General features: G+C 47.2%; 1 protein-coding gene across 1 annotated transcript in view; it reads right to left on the bottom strand.

Moving 5' to 3' along the window:
- Window positions 1-9,959: 9,959 nt before the first annotated feature.
- The window catches only part of MTX2 (metaxin 2), a 72,495-nt gene continuing 63,037 nt past the window's right edge, over window positions 9,960-19,417 (bottom strand). The window contains exons 9-10 of the mRNA XM_083154727.1: window positions 16,605-16,681; window positions 9,960-10,357 (exon numbers count right to left, since the gene is read on the bottom strand). Of these exons, the coding sequence (XP_083010853.1) occupies window positions 10,147-10,357; window positions 16,605-16,681 (288 nt within the window). The 3' untranslated portion in view covers window positions 9,960-10,146. The remainder of the gene's footprint in view (window positions 10,358-16,604; window positions 16,682-19,417) is intronic.

Here is a 19,417-nt window from a genome sequence, read left to right on the forward strand (position 1 = left end):
GGGCGCCAGCCACTGGAGGGCGGCACTTCGCCCCTCGCCTGGAGGCTGCAGGGGTGTCCGTGCCAGGTACCTGCGGCACTGTGTGATCTGGAGGGCGGGGTCCCTGCAGTGATGCGCGCTATCTGGCAGCCAGGCGGTGGCGCGGGAAGCGCTGCTGAGTTTGAAAACATTCCGCATGCTGATTGGCTGAGATTCAGCCAATCAGCATGCGGCGAGTTTTCAAACCCATCAGCGCTTCCCGAGCCGCCGCCTGGCTGCCGGATAGCGCGCATTACTGCAGGGACCCCGCCGCCAGATCACACAGCGCCGCAGGTACCCCCCCCGTAGGCACCGGGGCGCCCCACTCCCCCTCGCCTGGGGCCCTGGCTGTAGATGGCATTAGTACCCGCAGTCAAGCTGTAAGAATATGCAACTTTCCCATTTTGTGTCATCTCTAGGCATTGCCTATTACACACAGGAATGTATCACTTTCAAAATGTCTGTCTCACCTTTCGTGGGATATGTAACCTGTGCAATTTATCACCCAAAATGGCTGCACCAACCCTGAATGAAGGCCATTAAATCATAGTTGCCTATCCTCCTGCATTCTGTAGGAGACTCCCTAAAATAGCAGCAATCTCCCTCTCTCCCTCATTAGTCTAGCAATCTCCCTCATTTTACCTAGCCCACATTACACTGTTACATCATAGTTACCTCCCCTCCTGCATTCTGCAGGAGACTCCCTGACATAGCAGCAATCTCCCTCTCTCCATCATTAGTCTAGCAATCTCCCTCATGTCACCTAGCCCACATTACACTGTTACATTTTGGTGGAAAAAGGAGAGATAGATACATTTACATTGAATCATCAGCACCATATCCCAGCACTTTAGTATAGTATCTCTTAGTAACTGCATTGGGGCTCATATACATTTGGCTAGAAGTCATTTTAAAAGGTTCCTCTCAGATGTAGCAGTACACACCCACGCTTCTAGGGGCCACGTTCACAATCTCTCCATATATGGAACTAGACACGCCCCTGAATGGAGCGCTTTGCAAAATTCTACTACTAATACCCCATTCACACCAGAAATGCAGGGACAAACCCGGGAATTCAGTTCCCGGGACAAGCAGGGACATTCCCGGGTTTGGACCCATTCACACCAGAAATGTCCCTGCATTTTCTGGTGTGAGAAGGGGGCGGAAAGGAGGCCGGCAGGAGGTGGGGAGGAGGCGGGCAGTCAGCGGGATGGCGGTGGAGGTGGGGAGAATACTCACCCCGGTTGCTGGTCCTCCGTGCAGGCCAGGGATCCACACAGGCGGCGGCGCAAATGACGGGACAGGCGGCAGATGAAGAGGACGCAGCTCTCTGGCGTCCTCACTGCCGCCGGAGAGCTGCGTCACCATCATCCACCGGCTGTCCCGTCATTTGCGCCCGCCGCCTGCATTAATTCCCGTCGGACAGGACACGGAGGACACGGCAACCCGGGTAAGTATACCCTGTACCTTTCACAGCAGCTAGGTCCCCGGGTTGAACCCGGGAACAACCCTGGTACCTAGTCGGGTTGAAATTTGCCCAGGATTTTGTCCCGGGAACCTTTCACACCAGCGCTAGTACCGGATTGTTCCCGGACTCAACCCGGGAATTTAGGCTGGTGTGAATGGGGTATAACTATAATCTCCCTGAAACTAGTTTTCAAAATTAGGCAAGTATGAGTTAAATACATTTTGTTCATTGTGTTTCAGTTGGTTTTATTTGTCTAACACAAAGCCTCTGGAGAAATGCGCTGTATAAATAACATTATTATAGCCTAACATAACTCACCCCGACCAGCAGAAACAGGCATATACGGTGGGCTAGCTTTAGCACCTTATGACTGGGAATGAACCAGGCTCATACGCTACTGTTGATGAGGGTAGCCGGTTGATTGTCAACAGGCAAAAGGTTGACTTTTTCGCTTTCCCATTATTGGGGGTCCATGTTGAGATTAGGGAGGCCAATCCCGGGATCGGGATCGGCGGGATCCCGGGATTTAGGCCTAAAATCGGCGGGATTTGAATCCCGGGATTGAAGCTTTCAATCCCGGGATTTTGGGATTAGTATCCCAGTGCTAAATGTACTTTTTTTTCCAAAGCCGGGCAGCGCTGAGCACTTTAGAATGGCTCAGATGCTGCCCGGCTGTCTGCTGCGTACCCCGCGGTGGCTGATTGGTCCGCTCCGCTGTCAGTGTCATGACGGCGCCCAGGCTGCGCAGCGTGACCCCTGACATCACGCCACGCTGCGAAGCCCGTCCGCCGCCATGCCTGTCAGTGCACTTCAGCACAAGCACAGTCGCTCAGCCGCCCGCCCGGCCGCTGCATGGATGGACGGACGGACATCGCTCCTGCTGCTGCCTGTCACCATACCTCTGTAAGTGACAGTGCAGGGCAGGGGGATGGGGAAGAGTGGCGGGCGGGCAGGCGGGGCGAATAAGAGGGCATTTATATTGATATTTGGGGGGGCGGGTCATTTTTTTTTTTTTATTAGGGAGGCCAATCCCGGGATTCCCGGGATCCTGGGATTGAGCATTTTTCAATCCCGAATCCCGGGATTGAAAAAATGCCCCGGGATTGGCCTCCCTAGTTGAGATGTGTTGACAATGACACCAAAAAAAACTGTACCCCTTTCATGTCAATCTTTTGGTGCCGACCTATTAGATTGCCTAGTTAGACACCGTAGACCAGGGAAGGGGACCATTTGGCCCTCCAGCTGTTATTGAAATACACATCCCAGCATGCCCTGCTATAGTTTTGCTATTTGGCCATGCTAAAAATGTTGCAGGGCATGCTGGGATTTGTAGTTCAACAACAACTGGAGAGCCAAACATTCCTCATCCTTGCTGTAGACCAAGTCTTTGGCCCTCCAGCTGTTGTGAAAGTCCCAGCATGCCTTGCCACTGTTTCGATAATAAGGAATGCTAAATATGTGGCAAAGCATGCTAGGCTGGGGATGGACATCGGAAACATGGGCTACCACCATCGAATCTTTCGATGCAAAGGTCAATGACCATTGCATCAAAAGTATTCGATAGAAAAGACAATCATATGATTGGCGAATGTGCAATGTTTTTTAAAACACTACCATCGAAACAAAAACATTGATGGTAGTGAAACATTGTGATGCGATGGCCATCCCTTTTCTAGCCCGTGTAGTTCCTAATTTCCTGGGTTTATGAGAAAATTGGTGATTGTCATTTACTCCCATACAGTAGCAGATTTTCAGTCCAACCAACCAACTAGTTGGATGAAAGTTGGTCTGGTGTATGGCCACAGTGGCATAACAATAGGAAAGGAGGTGCTGCGGAAGTGTGGGCGCCGGGGGTCTGTGGGGATATTGTAGGAGGTGGCAGCCTCCTCTAACATCCTCAAAAACTGTTTGCTGTATGGGAGCGGACATTTTGTAATGGTCCATTTTCATTAGCAGCAGGAGGGGAGCTGGGACCACAGACAAGATCTGTGGGTCCCTGCAACAGAATCGGCATGCGGAGGGGTAAGGTGGGGGGGCTTAACATTACTTGTGGAGGGGGGCTGCTGACATTTTCAGCAGAGGGGGTGCAAATCTAGTAGTTACGCCACTGTTTGGCCAGCATAAGACAGAGGTAAGTGCAAGGTTCCCCAACAGCAGAGTAGTGACATCAGTCTCCTATCTAAAGGTGCGTACATACGGGGGGGGAGATATATTGCTCAGTGTCTCCACTTTGGGTTCTGTTGGGAGAAAAGTGCTATATTAATATCATTATTACTATTATTTTCCCTTTTCCAAAACAATTCTTAAGGTGCGTACACACAGGGGGAGATATATTGCTAGCAATATATTGCTTGAAATATTTTGCGGTATTTGTGTAGTTTCACGGCGCCAGCACCGAGCCCGCAGCGTGGGCGAGCGAAGCGAGAGCCGCAAGGGGACTCAGACGCTGGCGCCGTGAAACTACACAAGTACCAATTTTGCTGAGCAATATATTGCTCAGTGTCTCCTTTTCATCAGCGACCAGAGATGGTCGCTGATGAAAAGGAACCTCTGCTGGGGGAGCCGCAGAGGTAATTAGCTGGTCGCAGGAGCAAGCTCCTGCGACCAGTGATTACAATGGGGCAGAAAACGGGAGCGCGCACCCGGCGATTTATCGCTGGTGCGCACTCCAATCACTGGCAATATGGTCGCCTGTGACCATATTCCCAGCGATTATAGCCCCTTTCGCCCCCGTGTGTACACAGCATAACCTGGTGCAGTATGGATAGTGTAATGGTTAGCATTACTGCCTCACAGCGCTGAGGTCATGGGTTCAATCCCCATCATGGCCATAACTGTGCGGAGTTTGTATATTCTCCCCGTACTTGCGTGGGTTTCCTCCGGGTACTCCGTTTTCCTCCTGCAATCCAAAAATATACTGGTAGGCTAATTGGCTCCAAACAAAATTAACCCTAGAATGTCTGTGTGTGCGTGTACATGTGGTAGGGAATATAGATTGTAAGCTCCACTGGGGCAGGGACTGATGTGAATGTTCAAATATTCTCTGTAAAGCGCTGCAGAATATGTGTGCGCTATATAAGAAACTGTTAATAAATAAACCCGGCGTGTCAGATACCCCACAATATGATAAAGTATACATCCAAGGTGATTGCAGGATAACCTAACCTAAATGTAATTGGTGATTCTGCTAACAGGTACCAGCAGAGATTTCTATTTCTTTTTATAGAGGGTAGATATGGAACCATTAATCAGAGAAGCAAGCCATAGTAGTAATGTTTACATATTTTACTTCATTTGGTACCTCTGACCGGCTGCCCTACTAGCACCAGATATATTATTTCTCACCCCGTAGGAGATAAATAACAGCTTCACTCCTGATTAATACCTCAATCTGACTGATGCAGACAAGGTAGAAATCTGCAGAACAAGAGTGTGATTATCGTAAGAGCCTGATGCTGTATCGGAGGACAGAAATCCACAGGAAATTAGGAGTTTATCTATCATCCAGCTGATCCTAAGAGGCCTCATTAAGTGCATCTCTGTTGCCTAATCCTATGTTGGAGGAGGTCTGTCCTCCACACTTAACCGTCTACAAGAACACTTTGTCCTTCTCAGTTGCAGTTTGATAAACGTCTTGTTGGAATACATTACTAGTTATACAGGTGAGAAATGCTGGTAATAGTTTGTGTGAGTAAAAAAAAAACTTTAGGTTATCCAATTAAAGACAAGATCCAAGCCCCATTGTGATCCATGAGTTGCACAGTGGCTAGCATTGTGGCTTCACAACCGTCAGGTCATGACCTTAATTCGGACACAGTCCTGTCAGTGTGGGGTTTATATGTCCTCCAAAATTTGCAGGGATGGTTAGTTGCTTGCTTTCTCCCACAGGGGTAGATGTATGAAACGGTGATAAGGGAGCCCGGGATGTGGGCCATGGCAACCAATCAGCACTGAAGTAACATCTATAATTTGCATAACATAGTTATACAGAGCAGCTGATTGGTTGCCATGGGTCACTTCCCCGATTCATTTCTCATCTTGTATCACTGCTTCATACATCTACCCCTCAGCCTCTGGGTGTATGTGTGGCAGGGAATTCAGGCTGCAATGGGGCAGGGACTTCTTTATTTACAGGAAAGAATATGAAGGTGCTATGCAGATAAACACTTAGCTAATTGGAGATCCACAGCAGAGGGGCTAACTAACTATATTCAGTATTACGCGGGCACATATCTAGACCAGGGTCTGTTTCATTAGCAGCCAAGTAACATACAAGTATATCTTTGGCATATGGATGCCGGTGCACTGGGACAAGCCCCACCCACAACATAGAGCACATACAAACTCTAAACAGAATGTATATCCTTACTGATTTTTTACTGGTTTCTTATTGTTTCATAACTCTAACATGTTTGGGAGGGCTTTAGATTTAGCTGGATATCAAATGCTCTATCATTGAATTCACAATCATTTAGCTTTTATGCCGCACACTGGTCACATTTTACCTTAAGACGCAATATATGATTTTTTCTTAAAGATATACACACTGTTAAGGATGCTTGCTCCCGTGGGTTGTTAATGAGGAGGAGCTGCTGTGAATGATTAAATATTCATGGCAAATTTTAGAATATTATACATATTTAATAAACAATAAATAACAAGCAACAAAGTGAAAGTGTTCGACTCTGCAGAATACAATTAGGATAATTTGTTGGGTAAGGTTATACATTTATTTCAATGTAAAACCACATTATCATGTATTCAGAGGTTTACATTTTGTACGGACCTGGCAGAAAGATGGGAAATTTGGACAAGAGTTTTACTTTGACAGTGTCGACATGGACCCCCCAATTAGTGTAGCGGTGAATGTTAAAAAAATCTAAAAAAGTCTAAACATGGAAGAAAACAAAAATTCGACAATTGTCATGTCAAAATGTTGTTAATGTTGGCCTTATTGACTGTTTGTTGACCAAACATCCGGATAACTTTATAATTTAGCAGAAGGGTATCTTTTAATCTGGCAGCATGTCAGGATCACATCGGACTCTGCACCGGACACATTCCCATCAGACCCGAAAACAATCTCCTCGATTTTAAGGTGGTCACTATGGAGGATTTTTGGTGATTTTCAGCCCACAACGCTGCACTATAAGTCTGATTGCCTCCTACTAGCTGCCATATTGCAGGGTGTGTGGACAGCTTCAGACTGTGCAAGCTTAGGGCCTGGTTCAGTGTTTTTTGCTAGTGGAAACGCAAAATCCCAGGTCAGGCCACCCTGGTAACTACGCTCATTTTTTTCATATATTTAGGAAACAGGAGGGAATAATTTTCCTCTTCTTTTATTATTGAGCAGCTTTTTTCTTCCATGAATTAGCGCAAGTGAAACTCAAATCTTTAAACTACCAGGGTCGCTCGCGGGATGCTTGCGGGTCCAGGGACAGTGTAAACGAGTAACCCGGGTAGACACGCCGGGATATGTACTGTCATATCCCGGCGCTGCTCCAGCCACGCCTCCCGCTAACTTTGCCTTTCCGGCTTAATGCCGGGTCTGCCTTCTTATGGAAAAGCTCCTGCAAGCCGGGTACAAAATCCTGGGTGCGACCTGGCTTGCAAGTGTAAGAGAGGTATAAATAACCTTTGGCCAACTGAATTTAATATAATTTACAAAAAAAAAACTAAATAAATTATAACAGGTGATGGAGACTAGAAAACATTCTAAAAAAATTGGACTAAAGATCTTCACCATCCTGTGTTATCTAAAGGAACAAGAAAATAATTGTAGTAATTGTAGTATTTTTCAAGGCAATGTCCTATGTGCCTTTCTGAGGGGATACGGTCCTTGGGTCTACAGCAAGTTGGTCGACAATCATTAGGTCAACACTGTTATATCGACATGGGGATAGGTCGACATGGGTCAATGTGGACATGGGTCTAGGTCGACAGGTCGACACAAGCATTAGATCGGCATAGGGTTTTTCACAGTTTTTTTGAGCCGACAGGCGGTATTTCATGCCCTACCATCCACTAGGGCGAGGTGGGAGAATAACATAGTGTGGCGAGCGAAGAGAGGGGATGCCGTGCACTGGAGACTGTGTCGACAATCGGGTAAAAAAAACAGTGGAAAACCCCACATCGACCTTTTGACTGTCGACCTAATGCTTGTGTCGACCTACTGACCTGTCGACCTAGAACCATGTCGACCTAACGGTGTCAAACAACTTTATGTAGACAAAACGATCCGGTACTCTTTACCTAGCACGGCGCCCACGATTTTGATCGTGGGCATCGCAGGTAAAAAAATTGGGTGCGATGCGACCGACGCGATTTCCCATAGGGAACAATGTTAATTGTCTCAATTGACCCGATTTTCATGTTCAATGCCTCAATTGACCCGATTTTTCCATAGGAAACAATGTTAAATGGCCCACAGAGGCCAAATAGCCACCCTGAAGTGTGAAATGGCCTCCACAATTGTTAACGCCACCCCACGATCAACGTCAACCCGAAGCGTGGCGAGCGCAGCGAGCCCGCGAGGGGCGGCGGTACGCGTCCTACGACCTTTTCATACCCCCACTATCCCCGTCGGCGTGGAGTTGAGAATAGAATAGTGTGGCGAGCGCAGCAAGCCACCGAGCCCGAAGCGTGGCGAGCGCAGCGAGCCCCGCGAGGGGACCCGGATACCTTCACAGGTAAACGCGTCCCTTTGCGGGCTTCACAGGTATCCGCGTGCGCTCGCCACGCTTCGGGCTCGGTGGCTCGCTGCGCATGCCACACTATTCTATTCTTAACTCCACGCCGACGTGGATAGTGGGGGTATGAAAAGGTCGTAGGACGCGTACCGCCGCCGCTCGCCACGCTTCGGGTTCACGTTGATCGTGGGGTGGCGTTAACAATTGCGGGGGCCATTTCACACTTCAGGGTGCCTATTTGGCCTCTGTGGGACATTTAACATTGTTTCCTATGGAAAAATCGGGTCAATTGAGGCATTGAACAGGAAAATCGGGTCAATTGAGACATTTAACATTGTTCCCTATGGGAAATCGCGGGCATCGCGTCGGTCGCACCCAATTTTTTAGTGCATTCAATGCCCGCGATGGCCGCCGTGCTAAGTAAAGAGTACCAACGATCCCAACCCTTTCTGGGTGCCAGATGTATCAAGCTCTACAAAGTGATAAAGTGAAGAGTAATAAACAGCCAGCCAATCAGCCTCTAACTGCCATGTTACAGGCTGGGTTTGAAAAAGGACAGTTAGGAGCTGGTTGTTTATCACTCTCCACTCTATCATTTTTTGGAGCTTGATCTGTCCTTTAGTACATACCCTTGTGTTTCACTGTTCACAACCAAAGCACTTGTCTATTGCCCCATGATAACGTACAATAAAACTCTAAGCAGGTTATACTTTAAGGTGTGTGTATAGTCACTAACCATTCCAGCGATATGAACATTTGATGTTGATTTCTACTGTTTACCCAACAGAATGATTGAACATCTTTCTACAGTTCAAAAGCAGGCACATGATAATCTGCTGATTGCTGATTCAGTCATCACCTTATAGGTCACAGGGAGAGTTACCTATGACCTGCCTGATGTGGCTAGGATTCAATCAGCCGACATTTGCTTACTTCCAGACAGAAGGAATGTGAAGCAATATTACCCAGCCTTACGGTAGCGAGGAATATATATTACAGCTACCCCTGTATGTATATACAGTATGCCATCTCCCACTAGGCTAGTTCATCAAAACAAACCAACCAACACCAAAAGGAAAGCTGGAAGAGAGATAACAGTGTTCGAAGAAACAAGTGCAATAAAAAAAAAAAAAAAGATTAAAAGAGATTAAAGTTATATTTTACTTATACCCCTTTTCCATCTGCAAACCCATTCACACTGGAGTCCCCACCCTGCATAATGCCGGGCGGGTGATGTCATTGGGAGGCGGGGTCGGGGAGGCGCTGGGAGATGAGAGCATCTTACAGCACTGGCTTTTGCATTGTAGTGACCGGGTTTTGCATTGTAGTGATCGAGCCAGGTTACCCGTTTACACTACACAGTGACCCAGGTTGAACCAGTGTTCAATCCTGGTCGCTACCTGGGTAGAAATGCCGGGTCTCACGACCCGGGTTATTTCAACTGGTAGCGCTCTCCCGTGTAAAAACCCGGGATATTTAGGCTAGTGGAAAAGGGGTATAAATTGGATTAACGATACACTGCCATCTTTGGGATGCTAATCTGTTACAGGGGATAATCACCTTGTTAACACACTGATCTTCTGAGTGCACGCTTGTTAAGACCAGAGAACAGTAGTTTGCCTAAATCCTGCTGCATCGTGTAACCACACTGTAATCCCCAGTGTGTAATGTAAATGACCTCCCCTTTGTTCTCCCCCATGTCAGGATCTGAAGGCACTATTTGCTACATCTGTATTAGGTCTGAGCCAGGAGCTTTGAGTAAGATCAAACAGGAGGAAGTGTAGTCTCCGTGCAGTTGACTTAGATTTATTATAATGCTGATACAGTTTGGCTCTAAGGTTGCATTTTTGTGGAATTCAAAGGTTTATCTGCTGTATGTACTGTATCGCCAAATCTGAAACATTTCAACTCCCATTCCCAGGTTTCCCCAAACACAATAACCAAATATTAAATCGCAGAGAGACGGAGATCCTAAGGTAGTGCTGGCCCTTTGGACAATCTTGTAGAGAAGCTTGCGGAACTGTCCCTGTCGTGGTCTTCGAAGTAACTCTGTTCGATCCTGCGGCAAAAGGCTACGAGGTTGCTGTAATTTTTCACTTTTTCGCGCAGTTCGTCGTTGGTAAGCTGAGTGGTGAGAATTGTGAACAGATGTCCGAATACCAGAGCGTCCAGCTCAGTGGGCCTACGGAAATTGGACAAGAAACAGATCAGTGCAGTCTTCAAGTCAAAACCATCTGCGGCCGCCTCTAATGAGGACAGAACACGTAAAATACATTCTGCAAATGTTTCCAGCCAGATGAACGCCTTTGATGACACCCAGTTTGCCAGTTAGGATGTTGCAAAAGCAAAGTGTGAACACTGAAACGTTAACTATTTCTCATGACCTGGGATTTGGTCATGTGCAATAAAAACTTAATATCCAAAATTAAAAGTGTGGTAATTTTGGGAGTTGAACCAACTTTCTGAAGAACATACAGTTTATTACAAAAGTGGGATCAATGAGACATGAGGCACTTCTTGCCTCGTTCCTCAGTGATACCCCCAGTTCATTGGCTTAAATCTCTTATCATAGCCCCAAACTGAGAGCATTCCCTCTGTGTAGGTCAGGCCTGGTCAACATGTGGCTCTTTCAGCTGTTGTGGAACTACAAGTCCCAGGTTTTCCTGCCCGAGTTTTGCTTTTCGGGAATGCTAAGTCTGTGGCAGGGCATGCTGGGATGTGTAGTTTCACAACAGCTGGAGAGACACAGGCCTGGTCTAGGTGATCGATCCACTACAAGGGATACATGTTAAAATATAGGGCCTAATTGGGTCAGATGCAGGGGTGATGTCAGATGCAGCTATGAGATTTATTCCTGATTTCCAGCCGCACAGTGTCGCAGATATGATGCAGGGTCACAGGCTGAGAAATGTTCTGAAAATGAGGGACTGCCCGGGGACCCAGCTGCATGCTCAGCACATTCTAATACTTCACACCTAGGGATAGATTTACTACAGTGCGGGTTTTTAGAAGGGGATACGGTCACTGGGACTACAAGCATTAAGTCGACATGCAGAGAGGTCGACATGACTGAAGGTTGACACGACTGAAGGTTGACACGGTCATTAGGTCGACAGTCAAAGGTCGACATGGGTTTTTTCACTTTTTAGCCGACATGTGCCGACAGGTGGTATTTCATGCCCTACCATCCACTTGGGCGTGGTGGTAGAATAAAATAGTTTGCCGAGTGTAGCGAAGCACCGTGCCCGAAGCATAGTGAGGGCAGCGAGCGATGCGAGGGGACACAATGCTGCGTTTCAGTGTCCATATAGACATTCGAAAAAGAAAAAAAAAGCCCATGTCGATCTAATGACCCTGTCGACCTTGAGTCATGTCGACCTTAATGCGTGTCGACCTAATGCTTGTCCACCTAGTTGCTGTCTATCCAATGATCCATACCCTTTAGAAGTGGCAGTTATCTATAGCAACTGATCAGATCTACCTATTATCTTCTAGAAGGCACTACATACATAATAAATATAATTAGATCATTGCTCTGGGCAACATCACAACTTCTGTAAAGCCGCACTTTAGTAAATAGTCTCGCACAATACAATGTTATAGCCCAACACACAGTCATCAGAGGTGATTGACACAAATGACTGTCAGTGTGAGCGAGGACTTCTGGTGTATCAGCCCCATATATGTCACATGATGGGAAGCTGGACTGCACGGAATACACAGCTGCATCTCTCACCTGACAGGGGGGTAAGGAAGGCCCCCATGATTATTCAGTCTGTACCTTTTCCACATGTAGGACATACGTATGATGCGGGAATATATTTGTACAAAGAAGGATAAATATTTCAGTAAATGAGACACTTCACTATGCGGAGATATGAGGAGAGGAGGCTACACCAGGCGAATGCTGCCCACACACCGTGATCCTGTCTCTCAGTCTTATGGTGTGTACACACGGGCCGATATGGCTTCCGATGTTGCAGATCTAGTGAACATCGGATGCCCTATTGCATGCTTTTTTAGGGCTTGCGAGCCCGATGCGCGCTCCCGTGTGAGCGCAAATCGGCAGTGAAATAGAGGGAAGCGGTCATTTATTAGAATGAACTTAGGTCTACAGTCATTAGGTCGACCCCACTAGGTCGACCTGACTTAAGGTCGACATGGGCCAAGGTCGACATCACTTAAGGTCGAATTTGCATAAAGGTCGACATGAGGAAGGTCGACTGGTCATAAGGTCGACATGGGGTTTTTCACTGTTCTTTGAGCCGACATGTGCCGACAGGCAGTATTTTATATTCTACCATCCACTAGGGCGTGGAGGAGGTTATTAAAGCTGTGGCAAGCGAAGCGAGCCACCGTGCCCGAAGCATTGCGAGCGATGCGAGGGTCCGATTCTCATTGCCAACTGTGTCCATGTCGACTGTGTCGACATTCGGATAAAAAAAAAAAACAGTGAAAAACCCATGTCGACCTTATGGCCAGTCGACCTTCCTCATGTCGACCTTTATGCAAATTTGACCTTAAGTCATGTCGACCTTTAATCAGGTCGACCTTCCTGCCAGTCGACCTAGTGGGGTCGACCTAAGTTCATTCTGACAGATGTACCGATTCTGAAATAGAGAGGGCAGCCAAGACTATATAGTGCAGATCTCCACTATTTAGTCTAAATTGTCCCTCTGCATGCCGTGCGATGCGAGTCCCGATATGATCTGATTTTATCGGGACTCGCATCTCATGGCATATCCTGCTGTGTGTACACACCATTAAAGTTCGGATCATTTTCCAATTGATCACACACATGAATGGTCAAGTTAAACAGGATCAAGGTAATGCTTAGACATGATACTTGCCTCACCTCTATGAGGCAAAGTACCACTAGTGACCACTCGACGGACCAAATTAATCCTTTGTGTGCTAAAAGATGTCATAACAGATGACAGCAATTTTTGCAGGGTCACTGATCTATTCCAAACTTGCTGGGTATGGAAAAAGGGAGCTGCGAAGACAGAGATTGGAGGTAAGAGCAGATATGGACCGGGGGTGGGGTGGAGAGTTTGTGGGACAAAACTACTGTCACAGCTCAAAGTGAAAGTAAAAACTGCCACAGTCCAAAGTGAAAGTACATTGCAGAAGCCGTCATTTTAACGTGCTTTTAACTAGTCATAGATAAAACAGCTATATGATTTTACAAGAAGAATATTCAGAACTATATATTAGGAACCCTTCATACAGGCAAAGGGGGAATCCAATTAGACCCATTAATTTAAGGGAGATGAAAATGGGTGGTTGCCTCAGCTTTAACGCCCAGGGCTACTCACTTAGAGCCCCTTTCACTCGTGCTGTAAAATCCCAGGTTTTCACTTGATAAAGGTCTGAAGTCCGAAACGCGTTGTGTTACGAGCCATACTATGCTAGAAGGACTCATGCAGACCTATTGTACGGCTCAGGCGACGCTGGGTGGTGTGAAGCAGACTTACCACATCTACGGCTACAAATTATAACCACACCACCAGCCTCATACGGCACACAATAGGAGCCATTTCCATTAGAGGCACTTTCAATGACGTGCACTTTACAGTGTGTCTATAGAGCTTATGCACTATTATACAGCTGTACGTGTTTTATATGCTACATGCATGTGCGAAAAAAAACTTTTTAATACCCAAACCTTAAAAGAATATTATTGCCTGTGAAGTTATTTGCAGGTGATTTAAGCATTAACTTGTTGGCTGTGGTACGGAGCTGCTGTTAATTGCACACTTTATATACAGCACCATATATTCTTTACTAGTATCCCTATATAATAATGCAGGATGACCGTTACATCATGTCTCCAACATGGGCGGTGGGAGCTGGGGGTGTGTATAAGCTCCCCTTAGGCTACCACTGCCAGCGACAGAGACATGACAGAACAGGAGCAGGTGACTAGTGATAGGACAGAACAGGAGCAGGTGACTAGTGATAGGACAGAACAGGAGCAGGTGACTAGTGATAGGACAGAACAGGAGCAGGTGACTAGTGATAGGACAGAACAGGAGCAGGTGACTAGTGATAGGACAGAACAGGAGCAGGTGACTAGTGATAGGACAGAACAGGAGCAGGTGACTAGTGATAGGACAGAACAGGAGCAGGTGACTAGTGATAGGACAGAACAGGAGCAGGTGACTAGTGATAGGACAGAACAGGAGCAGGTGACTAGTGATAGGACAGAACAGGAGCAGGTGACTAGTGATAGATCGTATCCGGATGAGGAGAAGGTCAACAAGAAAATTGTTGATACAGGATTTGGGGTTTTTCACGTTTTTTTTCAACATTTGTTGGATTTACTATTCAAGCAGACAATTCTATTGGGAATGTGTGGCAAGCAAGTCCAGGTTTGTACTGATGGTGGTTACATAACATGAAATATATAACACTTGGCCCAAAAAAAGCTGAAAATAAATAAATAAAGGTTGACCAATGTTATGTCAACATTTTTACCTGTCAACCTAATGTATATGTTGACTATTTGGTGTCTACCTAATGACTGTCAACCATAGCATTATTATTGATCCATTGATGCACAACTGGACTCTTTGTAAGACAGGTCCAAAAGTGCAAGTTCATCAGTGAAAATTATAAGGAAGCAAAGAGTTGGATATAGCTTTGTAGACGAGGGTGATCTGATCCGATGTGCGGTCCCGTGTGCATCGGACCGGATCAGGAGGTTGGACGTGCAGCATGTACGATTACATCAGGTGGGCAGCTGCTGCCTCTGATTGGCTGAGAGCTCTCTCACTGCTCCTCACCGCTGCTGCACCCACCGCCCACCCCATTGGCTGCTCCTCACCGCCCTTCAGCTCCCAGGTTTTACATGTGATAAATTGTATGCGAGCCCCCCGGGAGCTGCCGGTCGGCTCGCATGAGAATTGGGTCCGACTTGTCCTTAGGACAAGTCGACCTAATGTATGGGGGGCTTTAGACTACAGAAGCAATATCTGTAAGGTGGACAAGGGAGAGGATTGTAGAACCAGAATGTATATGGGGGAGAGGAGAGATCGGTAATTACTTGGAAGACTAAACTGAAAAAGTAACACAATCCATCTCCTTAATTGACTATTAACGTAAAACAGTTATTGCCCATTTATGTTATGATGATGCTGTACAAATAAACAATAAAGAGATAGCTATAAGACTGCTGTAAAGCTTTCAGCAAATCTATCAGAATCCAGTAGAGTGTATATAGCTAATTCTTTTCCATAGAACATATGTGCATGTGATATTCCTAAGCAAAGGCATTACCATGGGCAGTGTCCAGCTCCGTGTCACCAGGTAGTGTGACAAGTGACAACTGTTTCTCACAGTCTTGAGTCGAACTACATGAATTGACTGTTCCAATGTCCCCTACAGCTCTCCTGCATAACAAAACTAAGAAATGGTGCACTTCAAACACTTCTAGACATCCCTTCTGGGCTTTTCATGTGTTTGGAATGTCTTACCTAGTGAGAATAGGAACTACGTGGTGATGCTGACAGTTATCTCCATTTCTGTTGTGTAAATGACTAAACAAATGGTAATAAACATCACAGCACAATCAAAGGGGAGCAGCGATACTGTGAAAGACTCCACTTCCAGGGGCCGCCCTGAATACTGTGACCTTGTCACCCGTGCAGATGTCGGGACACTGGTGGCAGGGTTCGGAATTATCGAAGGAGACGCATAGATCATTCATACATATATAAACAAATTAAACACAAGTCAATCGCCTCAAATCAAATTGGGGATTAGATATTGGGAAATGTTGTCATTAACAGAATAAAAACACATTGGGGTAGATGTATGAAGCAGTGATAAGGGAGGAAGAGAAGTGACACAGAGAAGTGACCCATGGCAACCAATCAGCTGCCCTGTATAATTTTATAGTATGTAAATTATAGATGTTACTTCAGTGCTGATTGGATGACATCATCCACTTCTCCTCCCTTTATCAATGCTCGGGATACTTGGGGGGGGGGGGGGGGGGGAGGAAATTTGCTAACATGGAAATTCTATTAATGGTAGAGCCATAGCAACCATATACTACTACTAATTTATTTTGCAACTACTGGAAGATAATAGAAAGACTCTGATTGGTTGCTATGGGTAACATCCCATCTTCAATAGAACTTCCATCTTAGTAAATATACCCCTAAGATTTTGCTTCAGTATGACTCGCGGATAATTGGCCTTGGCATAAGAGTACATTCTATTCGACCAGGCTGGCAAGGAATCGAGAACTGGGCATTGGACTCCCTTGTTTCCTACAACCCCATTGGTTCATTTATTATACACACACACACACACGCCGCGGTGTCACATAAGCAAAGCAACATCCATGTTTTACGCGACACAGTGGAGCTGATTCTTATACAGTGACTATAGCAGAGTATATTCCAAGCAAAATGACTTACTGTTTATTGAAGAAATACGGCTGGGTTCCTAACCTCTGTGACAGGGCCTGACAGCACTGATCTACGTCTTCATACACCTGAGGAGACACACACAGCATTGGCGGTCTGTCCAGTGCTAGAAGGGAGAACTAAGGGGTAAACCTGATCCCTCTTGCAGTACTGCGGCATACAAACACCTCTGTTTGGCAATCAATAGATCACTCGCTTGGCCGGTGTAACGGAGCAGAGATTCTGCCACAGGTTATTACTCAGAGGCGGCGTCTGGCGGCTCTCCGGTGGTTGAGGAATATAATGCACCCCCTCCTTAAACCCACATATCCCCTCCTTCAATCAAACAGGTACCTGCCAGGTGTTGGGAGTGCAGACACCTTAGTTCATTCCCATCTTCATCAGGACATGATTACAATAGTAAGGCCATACGTAACTGTGCACACTCATCAGATGGCTAATTCCCCTGATGCACAACCCAATGGCGCTGAAAGGTATAGCCACTATGAGTAACTGACAAATGCCACATCAGAAGTCTGAAAATATCCTTGACACTGCATGGAAGTGCGCATCCAAATACACATGCTGACCGCTACACCCTACCCGTGAGAGGTTCTTACAATAAATATGTTGCTATTTGCATTTTAATCTCCAATGGCCTTCCTAAAGAGGGTTGTGCTAAAAGCTAGGTGGAAGTAAAACTTTCAAATGCATGCATGGTGCTGTAATACGGCCTACATGTACTGTGATATCCGCCAATACACAGCATGTGCCAATCAAACCAGCGCAATGCCTTACTGTAATTGGCTCAAATCTTAGGACTAGATTTATTTAACGGCAGGCTTGATATGCCGATGAGACAGTGAACAGCGGTAGGATAGGCGTTTACAAACCAACGTGTTCTTTATAGAAAGTCTCAACAACCTTTGTAATGCTGGATATTGCACTTTGAACCCAGCATCAATCCACAATGAAGCCAAGATTACTGATGCTTAGTAAATGGGGTATGGATCATTAGGTCGACACCATTAGGTCGACATGAGTCTAGGTCGACATGGGTTAGGTTGACAGGGTCATTAGGTCGACATGGGTTAGGTTTACAGTCAAAAGGTCGACATGGGGTTTATCACTTTTTTTGTCCCGAATGATGACACAGTCGACATGGACACTGAAATGGACATAGCTCACCATGCTTCGGGCACGGTGCCTCGCTACACTCGGCACACTATTTTATTCTCCCCCCATGCCCTAGTGGATGGTAGGGCATGAAATACCGCCTGTCGGCTCAAACAGTTTTTGAAAAACCCCATGTCGACCTTTTGACTGTTGACCTAACCCATGTCGACCTAATGACCCTGTCGACCTAGACTCATGTCGACTTTATTTATAGTTTATTATATAGCGTAGCATATTCTGTTGCGCTTTACAATTGGTCTTCCTGCATGTCAACCTAGACTCATGTCGACATAATGACTGTCGACCATCATGCTGGTGGCCCAATGACCGTATCCCAGTAAATGTGCCCCTTGGACAGTAATCAGCAGCCTGTATGAGCAGACACAGTGCAAGCTGTACATGTATGCTCTGCTGGTGTGCAAGGAATCCAGCAAAGTTTGTGAGCGTGAGTAACACGTTCCCGATAACGATCTCGACGTAACCGATAATTAAGCACAAAGTTCTTCCTGTGCACAGCTACACTTGGCAGATTTACTTAAGGTGCTGTCTTGTCATTCCTCATCACATAGCTGAAACATGCTTGAAATACCTCTTACAGAGCAGGTTACACTCAGGAAATAAGGCGATAACAGAACCCCCAACCCTCCTGGAGTTGTTTAAGAGGAAAATTAAAGTTTAACAAATCAAAGCATACTAACACCATACACAGAAGATGCTACCCATGATTTTGTTTATCTGTATAAAAAAATTCATATGTAATTTTTTCAAATGAAAACTCGTGGCCACTACAGACAATGGCAGTAGCCAAATAGAGGAGGCGGACAAGGAGAGACCGAGGGAGGGCGCGATAAAGGAGACCGAGGGAGGGCGCGATGGAGGAGACCGAGGGAGGGCGCGATGGAGGAGACTGAGGGAGGGCGCGATGGAGGAGACCGAGGGAGGGCGCGATGGAGGAGACCGAGGGAGGGCGCGATGGAGGAGACCGAGGGAGGGCGCGATGGAGGAGACCGAGGGAGGGCGCGATGGAGGAGACCGAGGGAGGGCGCGATGGAGGAGACCGAGGGAGGGGAGGGCGCGATGGAGGAGACCGAGGGAGGGCGCGATGGAGGAGACCGAGGGAGGGCGCAATGGAGACCGAGGGAGGGCGCAATGGAGACCGAGGGAGGGCGCAATGGAGACCGAGGGAGGGCGCAATGGAGACCGAGGGAGGGCGCAATGGAGACAGAGGGAGGGCGCAATGGAGGAGACAGAGGGAGGGCGCGATGGAGGAGACAGAGGGAGGGCGCGATGGAGGAGACAGAGGGAGGGCGCGATGGAGGAGACAGAGGGAGGGCGCGATGGAGGAGACAGAGGGAGGGCGCGATGGAGGAGACCGAGGGAGGGCGCGATGGAGGAGACCGAGGGAGGGCGCGATGGAGGAGACCGAGGGAGGGCGCGATGGAGGAGACAGAGGGAGGGCGCGATGGAGGAGACAGAGGGAGGGCGCAATGGAGGAGACAGAGGGAGGGCGCAATGGAGGAGACAGAGGGAGGGCGCGATGGAGGAGACAGAGGGAGGGCGCGATGGAGGAGACCGAGGGAGGGCGCGATGGAGGAGACCGAGGGAGGGCGCGATGGAGGAGACCGAGGGAGGGCGCGATGGAGGAGACC

This window comes from Crinia signifera, chromosome 7, assembly GCF_055691185.1.
Source record: "Crinia signifera chromosome 7, ASM5569118v1, whole genome shotgun sequence".
In the NCBI taxonomy this organism is placed as follows: Eukaryota; Metazoa; Chordata; class Amphibia; order Anura; family Myobatrachidae; genus Crinia; species Crinia signifera.